This window comes from Taudactylus pleione, unplaced genomic scaffold (assembly GCF_031769625.1).
Source record: "Taudactylus pleione unplaced genomic scaffold, aTauple2 ptg000095l, whole genome shotgun sequence".
NCBI lineage: Eukaryota > Metazoa > Chordata > Amphibia > Anura > Myobatrachidae > Taudactylus > Taudactylus pleione.
The window spans coordinates 37,195,908-37,209,803 of record NW_028284497.1 but is presented as its reverse complement, the minus strand read 5'-3'; the positions used below and the strand labels follow the sequence as shown (position 1 = coordinate 37,209,803).

The 13,896-nt window shown below is 38.2% G+C and overlaps 1 protein-coding gene across 7 annotated transcripts in view; it reads left to right on the top strand.

Moving 5' to 3' along the window:
* LOC148526738 (transducin-like enhancer protein 4) overlaps positions 1 to 11,195 on the top strand; it is a 139,262-nt gene extending 128,067 nt beyond the window's left edge. For 4 of the 7 annotated variants that reach the window (XM_088470119.1, XM_088470117.1, XM_088470120.1 and 1 more), the window contains exons 17-21: positions 2,285 to 2,432; positions 3,051 to 3,201; positions 5,367 to 5,443; positions 6,801 to 7,297; positions 10,453 to 11,194. In XM_088470119.1, coding sequence (XP_088326245.1) covers positions 2,285 to 2,432; positions 3,051 to 3,201; positions 5,367 to 5,443; positions 6,801 to 6,908 — 484 coding nt within the window. In that variant the 3' untranslated portion in view covers positions 6,909 to 7,297; positions 10,453 to 11,194. Of the gene's footprint in view, positions 1 to 2,284; positions 2,433 to 3,050; positions 3,202 to 5,366; positions 5,444 to 6,800; positions 7,298 to 10,452 lie in introns of all 7 variants that reach the window. The other 3 variants (XM_088470121.1, XM_088470123.1, XM_088470122.1) reach the window with 1 other exon arrangement.
* The last annotated feature ends 2,701 nt before the right edge of the window (positions 11,196 to 13,896 follow it).

The window sequence follows — 13,896 nt, the reverse complement described above, 5'->3', positions numbered from 1 at the left end:
TGGCACTGATTTCAGATACATTGGTATAAAGGTTAGGCATTGTCTTGGTAATTATATACTCAGAAAGGTAATGATAAAAATTTCAAGTGAGTTGATTTATAGATTTTATAAACTGTCTTTTATAATAAACATGAGGTTCTTGGTGCACATTTTGACTGAACTATGGTTGTCCATCTATCGTGGCAAGGTAACAGCTTCCAGATGGGAAACTACATTAACACTTTATACTTAACTTTACAAAGAATTTTTAACATTAAAAAATTATTTGGCACTACTTAAGTTGGTTACACAACATGATACACATGTCTTGGTGTATCTTAATTACATTTATTTTATCAGCTTAATCACTGAACACATTTCAAGAAGAATTAATAAAAATGGTTGAAATGGAAATGGCTTCATGTAAACCACAGTCACTTTTCCAGATAAAATTTGGGTGTCTCCCAGCATTCTTGGGCTGTAGAAACGTATGACGCGTTTGTGCTTACATGCATCTATCTGTGTGTGTCTATATACAGTATGTTATACACTGAGTGGCCAAATTATTATGGTCATTGGGTTAGTACTTACTGTAATTGGGACACCTTTTTCCTTTAAACGGCTTGCATTTTTTTTGCCATGGATTCTACTAACTGCCGAAACGAATCAAGGGCCCAAAGACTCTCCCATGAAAACATGCCCATATCATAACTTTGCCTCCACCAGCCTGAAGAGTCATGACAATGCAAGAAGCAGCCATGTTTTCATGCGGTTGTCTCCATATCATCTACCATCTGCATGGTGTGATTGAAGACGTGGTTCGTCAGACCACATGACTCGTTTCTGAACATTTGCTGTCCATTTGTTCCTGAGCAAACTCGCGGCGTTTCACCCTGTTTGCAGCAGATTGTATTAGCGTGCTGCCTTCTGCTTGTTTAGCCCATATGATGTAATGTGCAGCATACTGTTCGTTGAGAGGCCATCTGAATTGGTCCCTGATTCAGATTATCCCTAATTTGTTGCACGGTTGCCTGTCTGTGGGACTAAACAAGTCTGCCCACTCTCCATTCTGCTCGAGCATGCAGTAGCCGTTTTTACGACCACTGGCCTTGTGCTCCGACTCAGTTTTTATCTGCTGGTCCACAGTGTGTACACTTTAAGCAGCTGATGCCCTCAAATCACCAGTTCAGCTGTTCTGCGAATGCTAGCACCGCTGCTGCGAGCGCCAACTATCATTCCATTTTTCTGTCAGATCGTGTCGTTTATCCATTATTTAATGAGTGATATATTTCATTAGTCTCTGCATACATTTGCCTTTCCATTCTTACACTGTGTGTGATTGTATGTATAGAAGCATATAACAATATCTATCTTTGGGTCCGTCCCCATTCCCACCTCCATCCTTCACTTACTGACCTCACTCTATCTCCGTCCTCTCCTTCATCGCTCTCTTCTGTACCACACCCCTTATAGATGGATATAGATAGACAGGTCCGGTGAGCACAGCAAGCTTTTTGACTTTGTCAGAACTCACACAAACATGGTCTAACGTACAGTTATTCTCTGCTGTTCTCTGACATATCTGTGAGGTGTGACACGTCAGACATATGTTTCTGACATTTTACAGCTTTTGACAAAATTGTTGGAAAGTAGCAAATGTGCTAATCATGTTTTGTTTGCTGTAATAGAAACATGCACGTACAGGATTGTATGTCGTGTTGAGCATGTGGCATAACCAGATCCTATCATTTAAATAGCTGAAAGCTTCAGGGTGTTTGGCACCTGGGAACAGTTTACAGCAGAGCTACAGCTGGTGGCTTGAGAGCACATGTGTGGGAGGAGGGGTGGGTGTGATGTCTCCATGGTCTGTTGCCAACCAATCATATTTCATCTTGTGCCAGAGCCATCACCAACACTTATATATATATATTGTGCGTGCTGCTTACAGACTTTTATCTGATATTATGAAGGTATAATATTAGGTTACACTTGTGTTGATTTTAATAGCTGACTATTGCAGTACATTTTGTTCTACGAAGCTAAGAAAACTATTAATTATCAAATAAGTGTAAATAACTGAAAACCTACCCAAGGAAGAGAGACTTTTTTTTTTTTTTTTTTTTGTACGAGTATGCAATAATACGTCTCTGACATCTCATCATTTGTTATGACAAGCCTGCAGAGACCGAATTGTTTGTTTATGAAAGTAATCTTGATAATACTAATCATTTACTGTTGTGGCACATGTCTGTATATTTACATTTGAGCGTTTCATGATGTTAATAAAGATGTCTGTTCTTTTCAGGCAATTTCAGGGCCACACAGATGGAGCCAGCTGTATTGACATTTCTAATGATGGTACCAAGCTCTGGACAGGAGGTTTGGACAACACAGTGCGATCTTGGGACCTGCGTGAAGGGCGGCAGCTCCAACAGCATGACTTCACATCACAGGTATAATCAAATCAAAATGTCCTGGGAGGTTTGCCCTTACTGTGGAGCTGTTCATGTCATCCACTGCTCCCATGGTTGAAAGTTTTAAAGGAACCTTGCTTTTAGCCTCCTCCAGTCTCTCTACATTCATTAGAACAGTTGTATCTCTTATGAAAGACAGCTGGTTCTGCCATGCCAATAGACTGCATTTATTTGTAGGATGTCTACACTTCAGCAGTCATTTAAATAGTTATTTGTTTTTTTTCGAGATTATTTTTTTTTTTCTTGGTTGTTGCTTATGGCATACCGTTATTATTTATTTTCAAAGAGGCTGTAGTGCGATAAAAATGCGTACATGCATACAGTGCTTTACACATGGTAAAGTGTAATTGCACTTTAAATTATGCAGGTTGATGACAACCACATTTGTTTAGCGTGTCACATAGCAGATTTAACCCCTATTTACTGATAATGCCTCATCATTGCTTTACATACATCAGGATGGATCTTGACGTGTAAACCTAAATTTATTGACCGGATACATATGTGGCTGGGAATTACACTCTGTGTGTTTATTTTTTTTCCTCTAAATGAATTTAAATGAAGCTTATGACTTTTTTTTTCTTGTACTGTTTACAGATATTCTCCTTGGGATATTGCCCAACTGGTGAATGGTTAGCAGTGGGCATGGAGAACAGCAATGTGGAGGTGTTACATGTCACCAAGCCAGACAAATACCAGCTACATCTTCATGAAAGCTGTGTACTCTCCCTCAAGTTTGCCCATTGTGGTAAGCATTTATTTGCTTGTTATGCATGATAGATTTGATCCAAATGAACGTGCTACTCTTCCCTAGTGTACAGTGCGGATGCCAAAGTGTTGATTTCCTGCTTATGAATTTTTCAGAGGATTACAGAGGATAAGGTGGCTTACTGTAGAGTCACTGTAACGCAATTAAACAGTTACCTTACAGGGCCTTTTAAGTTTTCATTGCATTAGCTGTTATTCATTCAAATATCCATTTAAAATTGGAAACCTTGCTTATAAGGTATACATTTCCTTTTAGCAAATATAAATTGCTTGGTTGCTTCTATGGTTTTAAGGAATACTTGTTGATTTTGAGATGAATGATGTCAAAGTTATGCTAGAATCTGTAAACACATTACTTTGCATTGTGATCACTTATTGTAGTCTGTGGGTGCCATTGTTGTTGGTGCCAAATGAGAATCCACTGTATATGTTAGTTTGATAAACTTAATGATATAGTACATTAAACCCCATTGCACACCTACAGAGACATGTGCTTGTTGGCCATTATTTGGTCGCTGCACAGACAAGCCTCTGTGTGCAACGGCGTTAAATACATCTTACCTAACTATGGATTTAAGCATATACTGCAACTAAATTTAAATAGATATCTATAGAAATATCATACACAGGTACAGCATAAAAAGGTTTCTACAACCATGTAACGGAATGATCATGATGCCAACAATTGTTAGATATTACATAGTGTTTCTTTATGTAACATGAAAAGTGCAATAATTCCTATTGCTTCAATAAATGTTCATAAAAAATAAAATCTATCCAGATTAGCCATAACATTAAAAAGCTCTATCTATATACAACGAGCAGCCATACCACTAAAACTATTTATCTAAATACACCTGTCAGCCATAAAATTGAAATCACTGACAAGTGACATGAATAACATTGATTATCTCATAAAAATGGCACCTGCCAGGGGGTGGGACATATTGGGCAGCAAGTGAACAGTCAGTTCTTGAAGTTGATGTGTTGGAAGTAGGAAAAATGGGCAGGCTTTGACAAGGGTCAAATTGTGATGGCTACATGACTGGGTCAGAGCATCTCCAAATTAGCAAGCCTTGTGGGGGTGTTCCTGGTATATACTGATTAGTACCTACCAGAAGTGGGCCAAGGAAGGACAACCGGTGAACAGACACCATATTAGACAGCTGGTTTTAATGGTATGGTTAATTGGGGAGGCAATCGGGAAGCCGACTGCCTAAATACCGGCAGCCGGCTTCCCGACTGTCTTATCCCGGCAAGGGGGAAATGCCGGGCGTCTAGATGTAGACGCCCGCATTTCCCCGACGCCAGGAGACCGGCGCCCGGCATCACGATCGTAGTGATGCCAGGCGCCGCGAGCGGACAGCCGCGGGGGGGGGGGGGGAGGGTTAGGTTTAGGGCTCCCGGGGGGACTTAGGGTTAGGCACCCCCCCGGGGGACTTAGGTTTAGGCAGCGGGGAAGGGGGTGGTTAGGGTTAGGCACCCCTAAGGAGGGTTAGGGGGGGTTAGGTTAGTGGATACTTACCTATTCACAATCGGGATTTCCAGCGCTGTCAGGCTTCCGCTGCGTCGCACTCTGCTTCTGTCGGGCTGCCGCTGACGGGAATCGAACCGCCGTCCATGCGGCCGACGGTATTTCATACCAATTCCGTTGATTGGGTACATCCAGCTATGCAGCCAGAACGACCAGCACACCTCGGTAAAATACAAAACATTTATAAAAACTTATTATACAAGGAATGTTGTAACAAGCCATATTGTCAAAAAATATTGATACTTGTCAGGTCAGCCACTTTCAGAATACCTGAATAGAAAAAATAAGCATTCAATGTGTGTTACATTTCCTTGTGAACCTAATATTTAGTTATCTAGTTGATGGCTTTAACACCCTTTTTCTTTGTGCTGCTTGTTTGTGGAACTCAATAAACCTAAGGATCATTGGTTCCTATGGGATACACAGCTACACACAGTACACAGTTTGTATAAACATGTAACTTCATTTCATTGGGTGCAATAATACCTTTCACCTTGTCTTATTTACTTCAGTTATGCACTATACACACAGAACAAAGGTCACAACAGTGCAGAGAACCCATGAGAATTGGTCTAATGTAAAGATAACAGAAGTACTTGCTTTGTTTCTAGGTAAATGGTTTGTGAGCACTGGAAAGGACAACCTCCTTAATGCCTGGAGAACACCCTATGGAGCCAGTATATTCCAGGTAAGGCAAATTTTTCTGTGTTCTAGTTGTAGTAATTTTCTATAGCATGTTGTCAGAACAGAATTTATGATGAAGTACCATCAATACCGTACAACTTAAATATCTGGTTTAAGACTGAAATTAATGGAATTATTCAGAGATAGGTCCTAATGCCATATTATAATGCATTCTGTCAAATATCTGTTGCCCATGATGCAAGCCATCTTTCCTTAAGTTTATAACTAATGTGAACTCTCAAACACAAATTTAAAAAAAATATATTTTGAAGTTTCATTACTTATTCTTATTACTGTAAATGAGATTTGTGTAGCCAAAAACTAAGTGAAAAACACAGTACTTTTCCTCCTCTTGTGTATAAAGCACTTACAAATACAAGCTATGCAATGCACTGCCAAGCTATTGTTATAAAATTTTGCTATTTATAAAACTGCATTGTGTTGCGATTAACAAGAAGATCTAGGGATGTAATACTTCAAAGCCTCACTAAGACGCCTCTCAGAATATTGCACTCTGTGCGGGAGAGAATATCGGATGACTGAGAGAACCAGGAATATTTTGTGTATTTCTGCAACTTCGTTCCCGACATTTTTTTTTTTTTGTATTTTTATTATTTAGAAATAGGGATTTCTAGGTGAACATTTACAGATGACCATGTCTAGAAAAAAAGATGGACCTATTTTCATTCAGAACTAATGTTTCTTTGTAAATTGCTATCAGACAAGTGTTTTTTGCAGAAGACATTCTAATGCTTAGTGTAATGAAATACAGATGTGTCCGCATACATCTAGCCTCATTGTGGGTTAAACAGCCCTTCTAGTCATGCCGTGGCGTGACTCTGTAGCGCAGAGTGTCTTGCAACTTTTTACCTTCAAATGCATCTTATTCACAAAGCCGCTGACAGTGTAACATAGCATTTCGAATGCTGATACATCTGCAGTCGCACACAGAACATATAATTTTAATCAGCAGAAGTTGCTTTTGTATTCTATTTGCACCGCTGTGCATGTGTGTTTTATTTGCACCGCTGTGTAAATAAGACGCATTTGAAGGTAAAAGTTGCGTAGCAAGACCCTCTGTACTACCGAGCTGCACAGCACTCACGTGTTGTGTAACGCAACTTGTAGCGCACAGAGGATAGATGTATGTGGACACATCTGTTGATGCTTATTTGAATTGTAGGATTTTAATATAAACCTCCTGATACATTTGGTTTTTAACACATATAGTGTACATGTTTTTAAAAGACAGCTTGTTCCTACAAACCCACTGTTGGGTGCACAACACACACACTCACCTGCCACTAACATTTCTTGGACAGAATCTAACTTCACTGTTCATTGTTTATCCTTTCCCACAGTCCAAAGAATCCTCATCAGTGCTGAGCTGTGACATCTCTGTGGATGATAAATACATTGTTACTGGATCAGGGGACAAGAAGGCTACAGTCTATGAAGTGATTTATTAGACACAATTTCAGGCTGCCAATGGGACGCTTACTAGTAGCACTTTTCTGTAAAATAACTTCTTATTTTGGATCTAAGGGCCTGAAGTATCCACTACAAGAATTTTTTTTTCTTCTTCTTTGCCAAATGCGCTCCTGGGTTTCCCTATTCGTTGTATATGCTTACCAAGAACTTGAAACCAAATCTTTATGATACCCTTTGTGGATGATGCACCGAAAGCCTGAACTTATACTATACATCGGACTCAAATCATTGGATTGTGTATTATAGTTGTAACATATTTATTTTGTGTAAAGAAGACTTTCTAAAAAAAAAAAAAAAAAAAAAAAAATAATAATTTTTAAATGAACTGACTTATGAAAAGTGGCTTGTCCTGGCCATGCAAATGAAGGTGAGTCTGGATTTTAGCTTTGATTTATTGGTGAGGGGTTTGACTTTGTAACATCCTATATGAATGTTTTTATTTTAAAAGAATAACGATGATGGACAAATTTTTGTCTTTTATTCTAAATATCCCCTTCGAACTTGACAGGAAAAACTTTCTATTAAAACGAAATAAAAGCTGTTTGAATTCATATATGTAAATTTAAGTATATGGGTGGTATATAACTGCCATTGGAGGCTACGGCAGGGAGTGATAGTGTACATACCGTAACCATAGACAGTTATATGAATACGGAAAGCTTTTTTTGTTTTTAAATAAAAATGTGATATTTAAACTGATAAACAAATAGTGTCGTTTAGTGGCCACTATGGTTTGGGGTTTGGTATTTTCCTGTAAACCTGTTTTTTTTTTTTTTTTTTTTTTAAACAAAAATAGTTTTTTATTGATAAATTCAATTAATTTTGTCAATAGATAGCATTTTTAGTAAATTCATCCTTTTATAGATTGTTTTGTGAACTATGTAATGGCATGTGCAGATGGATGTTATATAGATCCATCTTCCCTCCAATTATTTATTTTTTTTTTTTTGATAAGTGAATGGAAGAGAGACAGAACCTCATGGAAGTCATTCAAAAACCTGTACAGTGCTCACAGCTGCCCTGACTGAAAACATACTATTCTTTTCCCAACTACCTTACTAAACTGCTCTGAGGTTATTGCATACGTATTTTCACCATAGAAATATGTGATGTTTCCATCTCAACACTTTTCCTCTATTAAAGCTGTTATTCAGGAGAGTTGGTAGTTAAATGACACTCATGTATAACGTATTGGATATACATCCTGATTGAACATATTTAGACCAGCTCCTTGTCTTATCTGGGAGTGGTGGTTACCAAGTCTCTGGCACTAGCTCTCTGGTTTCATGGCTCTGAAAGGCTTTCTACAGATAAGTTTGAGCTTTGTGTTGAAACAGATGCTCCAAATTTTTATTTTTTTTAAAGGTGCCAACAGTGTTGCATAGGCAAATGATAGAGAAAAAAAAACATCAAAGCTGTATAAGTATATGTTTGATAATGCTACTATATGATCCAGTTTAAATATACTTTGTATCCAGCTTCTCGAAAGCCATTCTTAATAACGCCTATATTAATAAAGTTGTTTCTTGTTCGGAAATAAATGCTTCTGATTTGTTGTAAAAATATAACATACCATTTTAATCAGTGTTTGCTTCCATTCTAGTATCAAAGACTTGCACCTTACCGATATGTCCACTTTAATAGCCTTCTCTGCTCTGATGGATGTTCACTGGTGCACTCAGATTTCTTTTATAGTACATTGGTTTGCAGAGCAACATGGCAGCAACTATGGAGCAAGGGCTTGCATTAATAAATATAGAGCAGATTGCTAGCGTGCCCTACCGATTTACTTTTAGTGGCCTATATTTTGCACTTCTTGTGGAGAAGTGTGTGTGTCTAGGCAACTATTCCAATGTATAATTAATATGCTTCAAAAAATCCCAAAGTTCCATTGTAATAAGATTCTGATGTCCTTAGAGTTAATTATTAATTTAAGCCAATAATGAGGATACACTAAGCAGTTATTTCGGAGAAATCTGTAACATACATTTTAATCAAAGAGCTGGTTCTAGAGTGGTAGGAGGTTGGAAACCGGAGCAGTAGGAAAACATCTTTATGATGATGAAGATGTTTCATTACCATTAAAGAGAGCTGCTAAATTTCTACCGTTGTAAAGAGGTACACAGTTATTAGAGATTTAATGGTGTCTATTTAATTCTTACTATTGTGTAGCTTAGTTTTATATGAAGAGTCTTCAAGTCTCCTATTACTTTCCACATATGGGCTACCTATTAAAATGCATGTAATAATCTAACTATGCAAAAATGTGTTTAATTATTAATTCGTAGTAAAATTTTATAACCGTACAACAAAACATTGACTAAACTGTTCCCAGTATCTAAAATGAGTAACCAACATGCAAAGAAAATAAAAGGGTTACGTTCGTATCAGGCAGTAGTTCCAACTCCTGACCTCCCTCCCAACTAACTACCACAAATTCCCCTCTGGCCCATTCAATCTGCAGTTGGAAAAACCACTGCTGTGATGAAAGATTCTCATACTGGTTATTACTGAGGATTAGAGGCCAGTAGGGGCAGCTATAGCACAAAGGCCACATTTCAGACGTGTCATGTCAGATTGTTACTGTGTTATATTGTATTTCCAAAACAAGAGAGGCATGCCAGTCTACAATTATGTAAATATACAGCCTTCATAATGTGTAATCATTTTTAGCCTGCGTCAAAATATATTCTGTTGCTGGCAGCATTACCCTAACAAGCAGGGTGTAGCTTACTTCTAGGTATTATTATATAACAATATAAAGCCCTTGTATTTAATTGCTTCTCTGTTCTTTTTTTTTTTCTTGTTTATAATTTAAAAACATACGTGTCATGATGAATTCACATGGTGTCGTTAATTAGTATTTATTATTAGTTTAGTTATTTGTCCTATAGACATTTTTTGTTTATTTTAAATGTTTTTCTAACGCTATTCTTTCCTTCAACTACCCTTGACATTACAGTATATGCAACTGAGTGACCAAAGACACATTCAGCAGAATTCTAGATGTTTTCTAAAGTGATGAAATAAAAAAAAGTGTAGAGGTTAATTTCTCTTTTCAGCATAGCTATTTAGATTGTAAGTTTTTAAGGTCGTTTCTGGGTGGATGCCCACAACCATGGAATTTGGGACAGTTATGTGTTAATCACAAATGATTACAACTTGCCCACCTGGGAGTATATTTACCAATGTGCAGGTTTATAGAATTGGAGGTTTTTCCCATAACAAATAATCAGATTCTACTTATTTATCTAGCACCTTCTAGAATATACTAAGTAGAATCTGATCGGTTGCTATGGGCAACACTTCCACTTCTATAAACCCGCACTTTAGTAAATATACCCTCTAGCCTTTGTGCAACCATTGAGTACCAGGCTTGAGAATTAATTCTAAACCAATCCTCATTAAAGGTTATAGACCATGGTAATTTAAGCTTGTGATTTTCAGATCTACTATAACGGTTGTGATCTTAATAAGGCTGTATAGAGACCAAATTGAAAGTTATTTCTCATTATTTTGCAGACAAAGCCTAACTTCGCCCGAGCAATTCAGCCTTTTCCCTCCTGGACACTTACAGAATGTACAGTTTACACAGGATTTATGTTGTACGCTGTCATTGCTGGTTCACTGAATGAGATGTGCCACAACAAACCCTAAGGGATCATTTTCACCATTGCTTCACGGCAACCAAGAACGGATGACACATGAGGAGATTCAAGCGAATGTAACGCCTCTGCAGATAGGATCCTCACACTTAACTTTTCTCTTTCCCGAACGTCCCAAATCTGAGGCAAACTGAGCCGCCACACCTCAGACAGTACTTTAACTTTTTATGTCATTGTTGCTGTTTAATTATAATGTGATTATTTTGTATTTTTACTTGGTTATTTTAAATGCTTTAAAGATTCTTAAAGTCTGTGGATCTGCTGATGTACAGTGCCTTTGCTGCTATGGATCAAAATCAAACGGACGTTGTAGATAAATTGTACCGTATATGTAGAGGATACTTAATTTCCTACTAGAAATTAATCAGTACTGAAAGTTGGACTGTCTTACTGAAGTTGCAAAATGTGGTAGCAAAAAATGGTGTTTTAAGTACACAGTGTTTGATGTCATTAACAGTTTCGTAATAATCTACAGTGTAGAAAGATTTTGATACTAAATTGTGTCATTGTACATACTGATATAACATTGTTGACCATAAGTACATATATAATACTAGATTGTTTGTGCATTCAGACTTTTAAGCATTAAACTTAAGTAACTTCTAGTTTTTTTTTTTCTGTGAACGTGTGCTTGTTATCCAGAATAATTCTACCATTACCCTCCTCCAAATAATTAGTCATTACACTGTCTTTTGGACACATAACTGCATTAGAAGATTCACCCATAAATTCTCCAGTAATTGCACTTTTTTCCTTTGACATTCTCTGGAACATCTCCCAGGGAAATTTTGGTCTTAATTTTTTAATTAGCCTACATCATTAGACTCCATCTGGACACTGCAAAACCCAATCATTCTAAATTTTGTAAGTGGCTTAAAATGTTCTGTGGCAGAAGGTATATGTCAACAAGAAACTTAATCCACTCACTTCACAGCATTTTGGCTAAAGAAACCATTGTAATATATGAAGTGGGTTTATTTGTTTGCTTAAAGGGAAGCAATCTTTCAAATTGTGTGCAGGGCAGATCACAATATTCTGGTGCTGCATATTCTTTATGGATAATATTTTAAACAAAACTTTTATATTGGTATTGCTGGAATAAATGTTACTTTGACAAGTACCACCTACCTAAACATTGTTGCAGACCAAGTACACCCCTTTATGGCAATGTTATTTCCTGATGGCCTCTTGCAGCAGAATAATGCACACTGCCATACCTCAAAAATGTGTTCAGGAATGGTTAGAGGAACATGACAAAGAGTTCAATGTATTGACTTGGCCTCCAAACTTTCCAGATCTTAATCTGATCGATCATCTGTGGTATGTGCTGGGAAAACAAGTTCGAGCCATGGAGGCCCCACCTTGCAACATACAGGACTTGGTGACCTCTGTTATCTGGCACTTTCAGAGATCTTGTGGAGACCACTCCTCAATGGGTCAGAGCGATTGTGTATGTATGTGTGTATATGTGTATATATATAATATATATATATATATATATATATATATTTTGTATTTTCTTATGTGCTGTTAAGAGTGCTGAATGCTTTTATGAAGAGGTGATGTTGTGTAGACTGGCATAAAGTCTGATAAAGCGAGGGAATGATTTCCAGCATATGGCGGCACAAGAGAAGTCTTTGATACGGGAATAAGAGGAAGTGACCAGAGTGGTGGTTGGTGGAGGAGCAGAGCGGGTATAACAGTGTGGACCCAAATGAGGCTGAAGATGTAGGAGGGAGTGGAGTTATTGAGGACTTTACATGTAAGAATGAGGAGTTTAAACTGTATTCTGCTGGCTGACACATAGCTGTGAGAGATAAATAAGGGGAGTGTCAGCGTTAAGAACAGATTGAAGTGGGGATAGGTGTGTGCAAGGAAGGCCAGAGAGATGGAGGTTGCAGTAGTTCAGGAGTGAAACAAGTGCATTAATGAGAGTTTTGGTGCCATCCATGGTGAGAGCCTCTGATTCTTGACATTATAAGGTTATCAACATGAAGAAAAACAAGTATCTGATGCACAATTCCATTGGAGATGGAAGATACAAGATTATGACTTACACTTGTGGTGAGGAAGGAATCAAAGATGGCAAAACACCTTATGTAAGCAGTCTTGATGGGACAAAGAAGGGTTATACATGTTTTAGACAGTTCAGGGAAGCATGTGGAAAGGGGGGCCCTAGACTGCACACCCTGAAAATATACGTAATGGGAGGTGCTACCTGTGGAGACTATTGTTGCAAACATACAAAAAAAGATTTACAGATGCACAACTCCAACATTACTCATTATGTATAATACATTTTGCAATAGCATTTTGCAAATAATAAGAGGTTTTGGCATAATCATGGTTATGGGCCCACCCACCGCGCCCAGGTAACCTCTGAGGGTGGGTCCCTAACCTACTGGGGTTGAAATCCAGAGCGCAGGACACCCCCAAACCAGCCCAGCTGAGCCACCCCAGGGCATCACTCCAATAAGGAAAGGTGAAGTGTAAAAAAGTAGGATCGATAAGAGCAGCAGCTGCTGCATGTAGGGAGGTGAGAAATAAAGATGTGAAAATAATACATATATATCAAACAAACAATGAAAGTGCTAAAAGTGAAAGAAAGGAAAAATGTGTATATAATGCGATGCCCAGGGAAGCAGTGAGACATCCAGGAGGAGATGTGGCATCGTGAACATATAGGTGGTAATGGAGGGTGAAGGAGCTGATTAAATCTTCATGATTGGGATGTAAATGAAGAAGAAAATAGGGATTTTGACAGGTAGTGAGATATGGGGAGGTGTAATCTGAGTAGGAGACAGTGAAGAAGTGATTAGAGAGGTTGGAGGTTATTAGCACATACTGTTTTAAATATCACATGAAGTGATTAGAGAAATGGGTAGCAGTGACCATATACAGGCTGTTCCATGTACTTGGTTTGAGTGACAAGAGGAACTATGTCAGGGCTAGCCCAAGTGTGTCATGCATAGATGTACATAATTTGACCAATTTAAATATCCAGTAATGTGTGTAATAGAGTAGTCTGGAGCTGAGAATACACTATCAATTAACTACTATAGTGGGATGAACCCCTCCTTTTATTCTTCGGGTTCCATAGGGTCCACAGGATATACCTAGGGGTATGTAGTTGAATCGCATCCAATGCACCAAACAGGAAAGCTTTGGCACTCCCAGCATGCACTGGTCCTCCCTATATACCCAGCCCCCAACCACAGGCATTCAGTTTTTTTGTTTGGTGTGTGGCAAGATGCACCTGTTATAACAGCGGGACTGCTAGGCAGTCCTAGGCTTTTTTTCT